General features: G+C 40.4%; 1 protein-coding gene across 1 annotated transcript in view; it reads right to left on the bottom strand.

The window, feature by feature from the left end:
- EFCAB2 (EF-hand calcium binding domain 2) overlaps positions 1–16,257 on the bottom strand; it is a 31,419-nt gene that overhangs the window by 4,039 nt on the left and 11,123 nt on the right. Inside the window, exons 2-4 of the mRNA XM_069850881.1 lie at positions 9,530–9,619; positions 5,678–5,795; positions 4,650–4,722 (exon numbers count right to left, since the gene is read on the bottom strand). Coding sequence (XP_069706982.1) covers positions 4,650–4,722; positions 5,678–5,795; positions 9,530–9,619 — 281 coding nt within the window. The remainder of the gene's footprint in view (positions 1–4,649; positions 4,723–5,677; positions 5,796–9,529; positions 9,620–16,257) is intronic.

The raw sequence follows: 16,257 nt of genomic DNA, 5'->3' as shown, positions 1-16,257 counted from the left end.
TTTCAACAACTCAATATTGCCCTCTTGTGCTCACAAACCATTTATGCAAAAGAACTGGATGCCTCGTACCTGATCTTATCTCCCACAATAACTCAGCAGAGGTTTAAACATTCAGACTGCATTCTAGCAAGACCTGGAACATCCCCAAGCAGTGTAATGTGACCACGCATAACAGCAAACCATTAGCACATTCCTTGGCATGATTTTTGCCTGTGCCACCTAACGCTCCCCCCAGCAGTCACCAGGCCTGGCTAGGACCTTAGGAAGTTTGTGCAGCCACTCCACATAAAACATTTACCAAGGTAGAGATGAGGTGCTTTGTGCCAGCTGGCTGCAACACTTAAGGATGTTTCTGGGCATATTTAACATGCTAGTTTGGACACAGCCCCAGTCTAGTAGTACGCCTCAAGGATGGAATTTGCTGCCTCCACATGTTTTATAGCCAGAGAGTCATAGGGGGAAGGACCAAAAAGGCACACATACTGAGTCAAGACAGTCTGAAACAGTCATAAGGCAGGCCATAAAATCCTATACAAAGAAAAGTTTCCCTTTGCCTCCTAAATAAATTAACAGATCAGTCCCAAAACGTTAAGAACTTCTAGCAGCGTTCTCACTCCATTCGTGTATTTCCACAGGAGATAAGCCATGTGGTGAAAAGTATCCCTTATCATCCTAGTGCATCCCTTCCCTAAAAATGTCAAGTTTTATTCCAGCAAGGAGCTCTCTTAACAGAGCTACCCTGTTCCTGTCTGTGTTGAAAGTGCCTTGTGGTCTCACGTGGCACCAGTGACACCCTGCTAGGCTCTCCAAAACTGAGAAGAAGACTAAAATAGGCACTGATTTAAATTCTGCTAACTGAGCCAGGAAAAGATGAAGTAAGAAATCTTCCTCTTGGGAGCTGGGTCAGAGTGAGAAGTGAGGCCTGATACATCCGATTGCTTTATTAGAGAGCTGCAACTGCTGCTGCATGTTCTTTTCCAGTGCTCTTGAAGGGATTTGGTTGCTAGATGCAGGCAGCCACCACCTCTTGCTGCTTTAGAGTAGAAAGTGGCTTGAAAAAGCACTTTTCCCTTCTGTCTGGTCAACCTAGCAGAAGGGAATCTTTAGCGAGGAAAGAAAGCCGTTGCATGTTTCATGCTAAATCAAATGGCACCTTTTACCATGCATCACACATCTTGAGACATATAAGTAGACAGGTTGTTTTTAGAAGGAACATCTGTGCTTCAAGTAGTCGGAAGTCCATAGAGACAGAAAAAGAAATATGGTAGATATTTATTGGAAATAGATTTGTCTTCTAAGCAGAACAACCAAAAGCAAACATACAAAACATCCATACAGTAGATAAGTTACATAAACCATATTTAAGAACAAACCAAAACATTAGATCTGCTCGTCCAAAAAGCTAAAGGTCATCCTAATTCTCATACCAGAACTCACCAGCAATGACCACTTCAGAGCTCAACATAAGAGGAGGCTGAGGGGAGACCTCATTGCTCTCTATAACTACCTGAAAGGAGGTTGTAGACAGGAGAGTGATGGCCTCTTCTCCCAAGTGACAGGGGACAGGACAAGAAGGAATGGCCTCAAGCTCTGCCAGGGGAGGTTTAGGCTGGACATTAGGAAAAATTCTTCACAGAAAGGGTCATTGGGCACTGGAACAGGCTGCCCAGGGAGGTGGTTGATTCACCTTCCCTGGAGGTGTTTAAGGCACGGGTGGATGAGATGTTAAAGGGCATTGTTCAGTGTTTGATAGGAATGGTTGGGCTCGATGATCCGGTGGGTCTCTTCCAACCTGGTTATTCTGTGATTCTATGATAACAAACACCTGTCAAAGTGTCAGCCCTCACTGACAAATGCCATCCAGATTTGCATCTTTTTGTTGGCGTGCTATTTGTATTTTGCCCTCAGAAAGCAATCTGTAGAAGAAACATGTCCTTCCTGACAACAGACCTAGTCCTAGGAGGTGATAAGCAACCTCATCTTCCTCTGACCTGGAAAGAACAGCTTCCATTTCAGTGGCTCTACTGGCCCACCAATATCTTGAACTGTTAAAAATAATCATATTTCTAAAATTGGATAGGTAAGTGAATAAAATGAATATATTAACCTCACCTAAGCCAGTTAAGTATTCAGATTTGCAAATACATGTATCCTGTTACTCTTCCTCACGTTCACTCCTGTTCTACTCCTCATTTCCCACTGATGTTTTCCTTTTCTGTAATTCCTCCTCTTTTCACAGTGACTGTGACAATAACAGTATTTCCTTGTTCAAACTTTGTGAGTTTTGCTCTGTTTCTTTCCTTTGGATTCATCCACAGCTCCCATAACAACTATATAGTAGCACTCACTATGTTTCATATCTCTGCTCTCACAGCCATACTATTGTTGTCAACATAGCATCTAGGGACCTGACTCACAAAGAAACAAAACAATCTACTAGAGTTATCCAGGAGATCTGCAGCAGTGCAGTGCACTGAACCTGAGATTTCAGACTCCAGGTATTGTAATAACCCTTGGATTATCTTTCACCATCTCTAGGCTTATCATTTAATCTTAACTTTTTAAGTATGGTATTAAGTACAACCTTTAACATATGGCAATATAGCAAACAGTATATGATAATTTTTAGAGATAAAATAATTATATGAATGCTGATTTGGCCGATATTAATAATTTGAGGGCAACATATGCTAGTTTAGCTACAAGAAGGCTAATAGAAAGATTAAATGACAGAGAGACACAAGTAGTGAGAAACAGAAATTAATCACAGCATACAATGGCCAAAAACACTGGAGAAACAGCGTGGTTACAAACTAGTCAACAGAGACAATTTTTACTTTATCTAGATTAAGATAAAATGGTATTATCATAGCAAATTATAATGGTATCTTACATAAATTAAGACATATTTGTGATTAACATAATATATCAAAGGTTCTACAAGAAGACGGTGTTCTGGTATTAAATCTATGCCAAGGCTTCACTTATAGGCACCATGAAACTTTCTTTGAAATTTAACTTTCAGTTCAGTGTTCTTCAAGGTTAACCATTACTCTTGAAGGTATTCTTTCTTCTTGCAGTACTTGTACTTTACTATCCTTACAATCAACAAATACATACATGTTATATTGCTGTATCTTAAGAATCTTCTGCCTCATAGCGTCACTACATTGTACTTTGTTACGCATTACTTACCTCAAATTTGCAGTAATGCTGAAAACTTTTTTAAAAGTATACATAGAAAGTCCAGACTCTTTGGGAGGAGGAGGCAAGCTTAAAACTCTCCTGGTTCCCCTAGACTGGGAGGGGCATACACAAAGCACCCCCTCGTTTTCTCAGTTCTGTATCTTGAGACAGTTGCACTGTCCATTTGCTGCAAACAAAAAGCTCTGTGGGCCACTGAAAATATCATCTATATTAAGCACCATAATTTCTCCTTTTTTTTTTTTTGCCTTGTTTGTCAGTGGGAGCTGGGACAATCTGGTACTGAGAGTACAGAACCAGAGCAGACAGATTGTAGTATTACATCATAAGATCTTTCTGTTTCTCCTTTGATGGTTCCATGTACTTCCTCATCTGAAGCAGCTGCATCATTTTCACAAGACTTAGCAGAAGATTTCTCACACTTAAATCTGATCTACAAGAGACCAGACAACCCTACTGAGGAGAGACTGTTATTTCAACCATCCAAATTTTTATTGGGTACAGGAAGAAAAGAGATCAATTCCCAGTATCCTGACCTATGCATGAAAAGAAGAAAAATCCTCCCCCACCTCTCAGCCCCAGCATCTTCCAATCTTCAAGGCAGTGTATCAGTTTGCAAAAGAATGTGAAGTTTTTCCCACTTCTTCATCCCATTTATTAACCATACACTGCCGAGGTACCCGCACACCATCCTTTTTATTACAAGAATGAGGTAAGGAGATAAAAATTAGTGTAGGAAAAAACTGTGGAGAAACGTGATTAAAGTTCTCTACCTCTGCATATCACTGGGTGAATGGGAGAACTGGTAGGTCTTATGGGGTTTTATGTCTGAATTCTGACTTACAGGCTTAAGTAATCACATAAAAAACATTACTTACCTATAACTGAGAAATTTCAAGGCTAGGAGAGAACTCATGAAGGACAGAAAGTTGAGAGATCTGACTATATGACAGCAATAAGGGGACCCAGTGAAAAAAAACAGCAGGTCTTTCCTCTGTTTATTTTTGGAAATTGATGTACCACTTCAACACCCGCTCAAGAACTAATTTTGAGAACTTAATCATTCAGTGTGTGTCCATAGCACGTTCAAAAGAGTGAGATGGTTAGTATTCAGATATCCTAACCTGACTGAGATTTAGGACGTTCTTTTTCATCAGCCAAAAGAAACTTTTCCTCTGTTTTCTGTAAATGCTGCTCCACCTTGGCACAATGTCACAGTGACCTTCTGGGGTAAAAGAGTCAAAGACTCATTGTAACCGATCAATGCTGTTGCCTCATCAGCCTAAAGGCTTGCTTTAGGGCAACCTGAGAGACTGCCTGCCTGAATCACTTCCATAACACTTCCAACCTCAGGGAAAAGAGCTTAGGTTTTCCACACAGCAAGACAGAAGGGCCAGTGTGTGCAAGTTTAAGACTGAAATAATACAGAAAATCTAAACATTTACCTTTGCAAGCACCTCTTGTACTTCTGCCTCAGTTGGGAAGCAACCCAGTGACCTGATAATTGAACCAATCTCTCTGAAAGAAAGAAACAAAGAACGAACATCTTTGCCAGAAAATCTGCAATACAAGAGTGTCTGTGGAGAATCCAGATACCAATTCAGCGCTTGCATATAGGAATATGCATGTACAAGCACACAAGCATACACAAGCATTTGTATGAGGACTTTTAAGGTAATGTCCTAGTAAGCAATGTCTTCTTACAGACATTAAGTATTCTGGAGCTTTTTGAAAAAATATAGTTGTTCTTGTGACTTTCCCCAAAAATTTTGCTTTACCATTGTGTTGCAGTGTAACTTCTCAACTGCTGCCCTCTAATTGATAAGCTTAATTTTGGTTAAGTCTACATTTGTATTATTAATAAAAAATTTGGAAACCTATTGAGATGAAAAGTAAAAAATAAAATACATGTTTACATTAAGTGGTATAAAGATGCAAATTCTAACTGCACTAAAGAACAATTACAAATGGTCAGGAAGGAGGCAGCCCTGCTATGCCCCTGCTGTGCTCGGAAAGAGTCAAACAGACCAACACAGTGGCTTATCACCACCCTGTTTATGCTGCAAAATTATATTCATAGCTTGCATTTACTGCTCAACCTGGTGCAGTTGTTCCAAGGCTCTAAATAAAATTCTGGCCAAACTGTCAATGCTTAAAAAGAGTTTAAGATGAACAACATCACAGACCAGAAAGAAGAGTGCTGTAAATGTGTAAAAAAAAGAGTACTAATGAGACTTATGGTGTGGCTGAAAACAAAATAACAGAAGCATCAGTGTTGCTTGTGATTTTCCATCCAATTCTACAACACAGAAATTCAAGTACATTTGAATAAGTATCCACAGTGCTGGTGGTTCCCATGATTCAGACTTCTGAGGTTTCTTCATCTTCACCAGTACATTTGGTGGAAAAAGCTTAGATTGCCTAACAAAAATGGTAGCTAGAAGAAACAATGACCTTTATAAAATGATCTTACAACAGTAAGGCCCCAAATGTGGCACACCAAGCACACAGAAAACTATACGAGTCAGTCTTTGGCCTTCCCAGATGGAACGCGAGGAGCTCCCATTCTGACTGAAAACATGTGAGAAACACTACAAAAGACAAAAGAGAGGAAAAAGGCTGGCTGCACAAAAATAGTTACAAAACAAAACCCAATCCCACACATACAGTTGTTACGAAACGAAGCCATCTGCTCAAATGACTCAGTGAAACCTTGCCCCCTGTGGAAACAAATGGAAGTTTGGCCACTGGCCTCAATGAGGTCAGACATTTAGTCCTATTTTTATAACCCATGTCCATGCATCCTGGTTCTAGTATGAATATGTTGTATTTGATGCTTTCACTCCCGCGTTCCCTCATTTTTCCCAGCTAAAAGATACTTGTAAATATTCTCTGCCTCCTCGAGAGAAACACACAGCCCAAATCCTGTCTCTCTGCTGTCCCACACTGTTTCTGCTCTTACAGACTGCCAGAGACAGGCAGGTTGCCACCATCTCCTGCCTCACCTCACACCCAGCAAGACTGCAATGTGACTAAGGTAAGCCAGGCCCTGAAAGCGCTTGCAAAATCTGGCATTGCTGGCTGCCATTTGTGGCAGTCTGTGCATGTGCCAGCATGAGGGTGTTGTTTGAAGTGCCTGTGGTCGAAAAAGTCATGTCACATTTGGAAGGAACACATGGAGTTAAAGGACTCAAATAGGAAACAATATCTTCTCCCCAGCCACTTCCTCTGATTTAGTTTTTCAGCTGTAGTTTCTGCTATGCAGTTTTTGGTATAAAAAAATGATGGTTAAAATGAGTTTATGTTCATACAGGTTTTGTAACACAGATGCAATAAAATTTTGGGCCACAGATTTCAACCTACATACACTTTCAATGACAAGATCTGCAAAACCATGAGAGCCCTTGTCTCGAGGTGTGTTGTAAGCAGCATGAAACAATATCATCTTACTCATGCTTTATTTCTTACTAACTTGCATTTGCATCAGGAGTCATGCAATACCAATGTAATACCCTGGCAAGCCAGGGTAATTTCCCATATTCTTAACAGGAATCTGATATTTCAGGCAATAACATTCATGTATCTGCAACTGTGGTTAAGAATTGTGCTGTACTGCCACCTTCTGATACACGATAATCAGCCATTAATAATCCCATTACTGTGATACAGTCCTGCAACATGAGCCCAGGAATAATCGGACAACAAATTGTTGTCCATTGTTGGCAGCTGTGCTATGACAAAAATTAATGTGAAATTGTGCTTTTACTATGTTAAATAGACTTTTGGATGTCCCCTCTAACATTAACATGTTATGACTTACTGAATGAATGAATACATTATAAAAAGTCTATTTGTATCATTTCATTGTAACATTTTTTCAAGCTCTTTATCCATTCTACAACTGAACACAAGCCAGCAGTGTGCCCAGGTGGCCAAGAAGGCCAATGGCATCTTGGCTTGGATCAGAAACGGCGTGGCCAGCAGGTCCAGGGAGGTTATCCTTTCTCTGTACTTGGCACTGGTGAGACCGCTCCTCGAATCCTGTGTTCAGTTCTGGGCCCCTCACCACAAGAAGGATGTTGAGACTCTGGAGCGAGTCCAGAGAAGAGCGATGAAGCTGGTGAAGGGGCTGGAGAACAGACCTTATGAGGAGCGGCTGAGAGAGCTGGGGACCCTCATGGAAAGGGTCATTGGGCACTGGCACAGGCTGCCCAGGGAGGTGGTTGAGTCACCTTCCCTGGAGGTGTTTAAGGGGCGGGTGGACGAGGCGCTGAGGGTCATAGTTTAGTATTTGATAGGAATGATTGGACTCAACGATCCGGTGGGTCTTTTCCAACCTGGTGATCCTACAATCCTATGATTCTACAGCTGTGTAGCCAGGACTGCAGATGTAAATGACAAACACATAAACAAATAGTATGTCACGGTGCAGTGAGAGCTAGAGGCTTTGCAGGGCTGAGGAGGTGCAGGGCCTCCCCATAGCGGGTGGCAGGGTCTGTCCACCAAATGGCCAGGAGGAGCAGGGCAGCTGGGGGAACCAGGGCAGCCCCAGCCCCTCCCTGAGGATGGGCCAAGAGATTTAAGTGAGCACTCTTACAAAAGAGCTCTATGGGCAAGGAAACAGCAGTAGTATCAACCACGGAGATGTACCCTGAAATTCTCCCTACCCAGTATAACTGAAAAATCATTTCACTCCTATGAAGCACTCATAATTTCTTAAATTTGGAGGCACTAGAAAGCATGCATTGTTAAAATCATCACATAAATATTTTGCACCTCTTTCATCTATATTTTATAATGTAGAAAAGATGCTTGGAACATTTAAAGATATTTTCCAATTTGGCTTTGTGAGGAATGTCTAATAACAACAATTTCACCAGTTCTCACATTCCTTTGTAGTGTTTACACTTGATAATTGATTTATAAATAAAAGCTCTGGTGATATTCTTAGGAAAATAATAATTGGAAAATTACTTCAGTAAACTTCAGTGCCAACAGTTTATAACAACTTCAGAACCTGCTCAGTGGGACATAAACGTGTATTTTATAACAAAAGCCATATTGTCATGTGTACAGAAGTTCATGTTAAAACAAAGTTAAAGTAGCACTATCAAATATCTAAACTTAAAAAATACCAGAATTAACATTATTCAGGAGTTTTTAAATTTGACTTCCTTTAGCTCTGCATCTTGTAGCCAGTTATGCCCTGATCAGTTTAACAGTCTATGTTTTTATCTTCCATTGAACTTTTTCTTACTCCTTCAGGTATCTATTTTGCTGGCATTTCCATGACATTGCATGCTAAAGGCACAGCGCATGCAGTTCTCCCTTCTGACTCTCATCTGTGCATCCCATTCCCTCAGTTCTGCTCATCCTACTTCGAAAAGGAGAAAGCTGAACAAAGAGCACAAAAAGAATGGCCAGGCTTATTAAACAGCATCTCCTAAGAGATTAAACACATCCAGACTCTTCAGGCCTAAATTTCTATGATGGAGGACGGATGTGACAGGCAGCAATGAAATTATTAATGGTGTCAAAAAGATCAATAAAGAGCAATTGTTTGCTATTTATCATCAGACAAAAAAAAACCCAAACCAAACAGGTGCCATTTATAATGTGGCAGATGTACAAAACCAACAAGAAATATTGTATATTTGCTCAATTCCTTACATTCCTCCTCCAAGTAACTACTAGCAGCTCAGATGAGAGTACTGGGACAAATGATCTTTTAGCGCAATAAAGTATGATCAACTTTATGTTCATTATATTATTATTGGTGTTAAATTATATAATCAAATTACACACATGTTTCTTCCAAGTCTCCTAAAAGCACTCCCTGTCAGATCAATATCCACCATTACCCCAGAGGAAGAGGGATGCACAGGATTCACTGCAGTTGGAGACACCTCCTGAGAGCAGGTAATGGTGACACGCACTGGGAAGGATACCCTTTGATGTGTTGGAACTATCCTGAAAGCAAGGGGATCCTTATGGGATCCAGGACCTGTAGCGCCAAATAAGCTATCGGAGCAGAGATTTGCTAGTAATAATTGTAGCCTAAGACTTCTTGGAGTTCCCTCTTGCCTCTTTACTCCACCAGTCCCAGCATCCTTCTCCTTAATTAGTTTCAGTCTTCAGCCACTGAATAACTCAAAATGTCTATTAAACAAGCAAAGATGCACTTTTCCAATCAGGCCCAAAAGGACTATTTCAATTACATTTTCTGGTAAAGCAGATGCTGGTTTAGGGAGTTATTTACTTCTATGTTAGATTCCGTAACATTTCTCTGTGAACACATTTACAAACCTGACATCCAGAGTTTTACTCTCTTCCGGGTCAAACTGTGAGTCTACGCCTCTGTGAAACACCTCAAAAGCCTCTACAATCTTTTTCTCAACTTCAGCTACTATGCGATCTGCAAAAAGAAACATAAGAAAATATTCTCTGAGCTGTTGCAACCAATTTATTTCCAATTTGAGAATTGCAATAGCAGAAGCACCAAAACTGATCAACAGGCAGAAAAAGGTACTTCAAAAAAAGCAATAGTTATTCTGAAAAAGAACTCACTCTAAATTCAGAATCTGTCATTTATATTACTAATGTGGCCTTGCTACGGCTTTGCAGATACATCAAGCCTGGTGGTAATGGTGCATCTCAGCTTCCTGATCACCCAGCTGTCCAGGTGCGGACCCTGCACAGAGTGTGCCACAGTTCCCTCTGGACCACCAGCCTGAGCCTTTCCTGAACACCAAGGTGCCAGTCGTATGAGCAAGGCAAATGTGGGCCCAGGCTTGCCTTGAGATGGGCCTGAGTCACTTCATCCAGGTCCCTGCATCCAAGGAAACGCTGGTGGTCTTACATCCACTACATAAGCAATGAAATATGAGAAGCTGAGAACCAGGAATAAAGAGACAGCTAAGATGGGTGCAGAGTGAATATGTCTCGCAGTAAATACTTTACTGTAACAGTTTGGAAAGGAAGATGATCTCAGCAAAGGGGAAGGAGTAATTTGCTGCATTCACCTTTCATAACTCAATCTCAAAGAATAGGGAAAGAAGAACCACAAGTTACAGCAATTATATCTCATCTAAAGCCAGAAATCACATTCCTGGGGTAAGGGAAGTGCTAGGAAATAAATTCTGAAGAAAGAAATGTAAAGAGAGGAAGGGGACTATCTCAAAACAACCCTTTCTGGCAGGAAGCCACTACAGAATGAATGTGCTAGCCCATTTATTAATATTTGACTCCAAAAAGGACAGAACACAGGAGGCAAAGTGATATGGAGTTGACCTGTTCCTGTGGCTAAATACAGTCCCAAACTCCAGCCAGCAAAGCAACTATCAGGAGGCAGCACTTTGTGAGCTAGCCCCAGGGCCTCCAGACGCCTCAGGGAAATCTGAGTGACAGCCAGAACATGAGATTGGTAAGAGGGACTCTTTGTTTTCTCATTTTCACACCTCTCTTCTGTATTTTCAACATAATAATTAAAACATAGCTCTCCTTTATTAGATTATTTATTCTTTTCCTTAGGCTCATCTGGTGTTGTGTGGTTGAGCAGCTCTGTCCAACACTAAACCACTGGACCTTGTTTCCACAGGCATAACAAATTCATACCTACTTTTCTACAGTCCCTAGAGTTTGGGAATCCCTGGGGCTGCAGTGCTCAACCAGTTTTTTTTTATTTCCTCCCTTGCCCTCCTGACAGAAATGCCTGCTTTCTGCCAAAGGGCATCAGAACTGAACACTGCTAAACAACACATTTGCTTTGTGATGTGCCTATCTTTATCTCAATCCATGAGTTTTTTCATTGTATTTTCTCTCCCCACATGGTTGAAGAGGGCAGAGAGCAGCTGGGCTGGTGCCTGGCGGTTGGCCAACGTCATCCCACCACAGGCTGCAAGCAACTTCAGTATAGCAGAGGACTGACCTAGACAGAAGGAAGCTCTTCTTCATACGGGAGAGAGGTGCAACCCCTTATAAAGGTGCAGGTGACTACTGCCTTCCGTCTGTGCCTCATACTGAAGAGAGGGTACATAAAGATAAGAGAGGTAGGAATATATCCTGGATTCCTCTCTCTGACTTTATTACCCTGATGGAAGCATGGGCAGGTACATGCATGATAGATTGGAGACTGGAGCTCATTGAGGAGAAGTGCTCTGTTCAGTCCCCAGACACAGGACAAGCTGTAATCTTCTCATAGCTTGACAATAATACTTATCTTCTATGTGCCTAAGCAGTAAAATACACATTTAATTCCTTTACAAAAAAACACAGTTAAATCCAAGTGGACCTGACTCCTCATAGAAGAGGCCCTAAAGAGTCACAAACTACTAAATTTCATGAGAGTTTTTTCAGTGACTTCAGAAAGTCCTGGATCCACTGTTGGAGTTTAGTTCTTGAGATCAGGCACTTCAACTGTACACTATGTCTTGCAATAGAGAAATGCTGAAAGAATATTTATAGCTGTATATTCTTGACTTGATGAGTGAGCCTTCTGTAGAAATAAAAATTAAACTGGGGGAGGCAGGGAGAGATTCCCAGAACTGGAACTATGTAGCCATCCAAACTTCTCAAGCTTTGCCTTTGTGAAAATAGTATACATTAATCTTAATGGTTTCAAGAGGCTTGTCAAAGAAAGGTCCTGAAATGAAATGAACTTGATGATTTAATCTAGGTACTGGATAATTTATATTTCTTCCAAGAACTGAGAGGAAGTTGTGACTAAGAGCCATATCCATGGAAGAAAACATAATATACTGTAGTCCTCTCGAAAACTCTCTGTGAGATGAGTGAACACCTAATATGCTATTGCGTAAATCTCTCAGCTAGTTATCTGAAGACCTCTGTGATTCACTCTAAAACTCTCTTTGGGAGGGAGAGAAAGATGGATTCCAGCTCTAGGACAACGGATACAAGTTTAAAATTACACCTTCAAGAAGGGCATCAAGAGATGAGACATGCAGTTAATTTAGCAGACATGATGCTCTGATGTACTGAAATCTTTCTGTACTAGAAGACTGCTCCATGGATAAATCAACAAAAGTTTCATGTTGCCCCATGGAACATTTAGCACTTTTCAGGACAGAAATACCTATGCTGTGATAGAACAAAAGATTTCTACTAACTAGAAAAACAATACATAATTTCAAATATAAAGTTATCTGATTACTTCTAATAGCTTAATGAATAAGTACTGAAACACGCTATGCCAAAATAGATTCCAATACCTACAATTACTCATTCCCTCAAACATGTCCTAAAGGGATGACATACTATTTCCATTTTTATGCTGCTAAAATGCTTCAGATACTTGTCTTTTTTTTCTCATTTTCTCATTCTCATTTATTTTGCTACCACATTTGCAATAAGAAAACAAAATGTCCTAAAATCCATTGCTCAGATACATTAACTGGAAAGTCTATTCCCTATCAGTTTTCTTTCCTGTACTGTCCTTTGCTATTTTCCCAGTTTGTTTACCATGAACAAGATAAAGCTCCAGGCACTGCCAGTTAAGTAAGACTGCCAGGGAGCTGGGACTCCCAAATTAATTCTGGTGGTTCTTTCAGACTGAATTGTTCCTCTTCAGCTTCTCCAGACTGTTTCCCAGAACTCTGAGGCCCATTTGAAGCCAGTCCTTAAGCAGCCCGCCTGCCGCTGTTGTGACATTTCTTCTTCAAAGACCACAGCTTCACTCTTTGTAGGGAACAGAAGCAATTAAATAGATGTGGTTCTGCCAGGCTCTTGAGTAATGAGCATTTTTAAAAGTGATCTCTAGTTGATACCATTTGCTAGATTCTATCTATCTGTTGTTTAATGTACAAGCTTGCTTTCTTTTCCTCCTTGGGGCCTGTTCCTCTGATGGTTCAAAAAGCCAACCCTGCCTTTCACTGAAGAGAAATTATGTACAGAAAAAAGGAGGTATCAAAAGAACAGGTAGGCCAACATGAAAAAACATTTAAAATGCTGTGAAGCAGTATCTCTCTGCTGCTCACATAAAAGATTTAGAGCCAATGGAGCCTAATGAATTTACACTATGAGATACTCTGGAACTCTTTTCATGCTATGTAAAGAATAAAATTAAGGGTTGATTTGTAGAAGCATTTTATTACTTAGTGTTACTGCCCAGCATACCTGAAACATTAATTTTTATGAACATCAATCAAGGTATATTGTGATAAATATAGTCAATTTTATATTTAAACTTCTGTACGCATGTGGACTACTCCATCCTCTCTTCATGGTACTACGTTATGGTTACAAGCAGGTGTGAGGAAGCCCCTGAGGCCTCTGGTGACAGAACACTCTCTCACAGAGGGCTGCTTTGCTGAACCAATCAGTCTGAAAGGAAAAGAGACACAACTGGAACACCCCCCCACCCACCCACCCCCCACCAGTGATAAATAGTTTTAGAGTCTTTACATGTTCTTGTTTTGGTTTTATTTAAAAGTGGAGCTATCAACAGCTCATTTACAGATGTCCCTATCCACCAACCAGCATTTATCAGCAGGAAGTACAGAATAGTACCATTAGCTACATACTCAGCACCATTTCTTCTCTTTTCCAGTAGCTATTATTTCAGTAAAAAAACAGGCAGCAACCTTGGTTCTGTCAGCTGAAAATGTGATGCAAAGATTGACATGAAGGAAAAGGAGCGTTTTTAAGAAGGTTCTGAACACAAGAGGTGACACGGCTGTGCAGGCAACCACATGAGAAAGTGGGAGTTTTAAATCCCCCTGCAATCTCCACTCGACTTCAGTGAACCATCTCTTTCTGCTCACAGATCCAAGCTATGGTATGTAACCACCCCACACAGTGCTCCAACACTCTTCCATAAGAGGCCCCTATGATCATCCTTTGCAAATCCTAACTCTTCTCATCATCCCCAAAATCAAAACACCCTCTGTCTTGCCATACAGTGCCAATCGAAAGGAGAGGTGAGAAGGTGGTTCAGCTACAGGAAATATCTGAGCCAGCTGGAGGTGGAAAAGGTACAAAGTAAGTGTGAAGTCCCAGCCTAAAAACTGAGGTTACTCACTTCATGGTCAAAATAAAAAGCTATGGCCAACGAGCAGAAATAGCTAAACAGATCTTACTCCTTACAGCCTTAATGTGGAATTAAAATCCTAGAAATATGTCAAGATACAGGAACAATTCCCCAGTAAGAAGGAGATTCTTCAAGATGTGAAACCAGTACCATATTCTCTTTAAGAGTGAATCTCCATTTATTGTCTAGGTGTACAGGGCATGAGTCTATGATTCTATGATCTGACCTCTTCCAAAATCCTTCACAAAACTACTAATGGAAAAATAAAGGCAAAATAATTGGGGGGGTGCAGAACAAAACTGACTGTAGTTCTAAAGAGAATAAAGGTACTATACATGGGCTTAAACACAAAGCAAAAAACACTCATTAACAGTCTTCACAACTGTAGCTCTGAGGAGGTTATCAATTCCCTCTTCTGAGATAATCAGGCTTTTAAGCAAGTGTTAAGTGGACTATCACCTAGGTTAAGATACTAAAAAGCACTCACAATAGTCAGCATCACCACCATAGGTGAAACCTCCAACATTCTCAAATAAGCTCATGTTTTATCAAGATGTTGTGTTTCCAGGAAAGAAAAAAAAAGGGAAAGCCAGTGTGGTATCATAAGATGAATTCTTGGTTATGACATCAGCATAAAGTGTTCCCAAGCTACTGCTTCTCTTTCCTAACTCCAAAGCGAAGTATACAACACCCTAAATTTTGTTGCCTTCATGCTAAATGGGGGAGCTTAACTGACATAAAAGTAATTCAGAAACTTTGCCTAACTCCAAGGAAAAAAACCTTACAGCATTTAACTACTTCTATTTTAAGGAAATTACTGAGGAAAGTGAAAACAATCTTGCGGCTATTTGAATCTGACTTATTGGCCAGACCTTTCTGCTCTGTAGAAGAAAAGGCATACATTAGATTTTCTCTAGTGACTTCTTAATTCCAGGGGAAGCTTAATGTACAGTCCGCCTAATATGCTGAAACAGTAGCTGTATGCCACACTCTAAAAATACTGTGCAAGAGAAATATTTTCTTCTCTATTCTGTACTTCCTATGGCATGTATCATATTAATATATTAGATACCAGAAAAGAAACAAACACTATGATTAAGCTGCAAGCTTGTGGAATATGCAATGTTATTTCTTTGTACTTTGTGATACATAATGGATTAAGATTTGTGCCCATTGAAGGGTCTTCATTCTGGAAAGACAAATCAAGTAGATCCTGAAGAAAAAAAACAGAGATTTATAAAGCAGTTTGATTCTTCTGAAGAAGGGATAAACCAATTCCTGAACTGCAACCTGAAGAAAACAGGTTGAGACAAAAGTATTGATGGCAGCAGTGAGAAATGCATCACCTGAGTTTAGCCATTCAGACTGAGTGAAGAGATAAAAGTTTCATGACGTTGGGTAAACCATAGTTCCCAAGAAATGACCAGGCTGAGTTCTTCTCTGCCAGTGTTATCTACTCCAGCTTGGGAATCTGAGCCATGACCTGCAGACTCAGGAAAGAAATAATCCTTTCTCTCTTGGATGAGAAGCATCCCATGTTACCACAGATGATACTTACACACTCTAAAGTTAGTCTGTTTCCTGCACAAGAATAAAGAAGTTTAACTGGTCTCTGCAGAGGTCACTTTCAAGCATTCTCAAATTAAGTTTCAAGAACAGCAAAAGCAGTTTCTTTTACTTTTTTCACAATTGTTGAGAACTAGCCATATCGTTGCTTCCTATTGTTTACGTTTGTCACAGCATACACCATGTGGCATCTAGCTAAACAAGCAAGCCCCACTAGCACTGTGAATGAACAAAACCAAAACCCTACACTTCTCATCATCTGTGCAATCAACCTTGGGAGAAAAGCATTGCTTCACCCTACTGCCATACCTCTTTTCAAACAGTAGTACATGCGAGAGCTGAAAAATTCCCTGGTTGTTTCACCACAGTAGCTGCCTTACGTAAAACTAATAGAGAAGCAAAAATAAAGGGACTATATTTAAAAATAGATACACAGAATGAAG

Source organism: Phaenicophaeus curvirostris, chromosome 2, assembly GCF_032191515.1.
Source record: "Phaenicophaeus curvirostris isolate KB17595 chromosome 2, BPBGC_Pcur_1.0, whole genome shotgun sequence".
NCBI classification, from domain to species: Eukaryota; Metazoa; Chordata; class Aves; order Cuculiformes; family Cuculidae; genus Phaenicophaeus; species Phaenicophaeus curvirostris.
The sequence above is the reverse complement of the archived record's forward strand: the minus strand, read 5'-3'. Positions and strand labels throughout refer to the sequence as shown.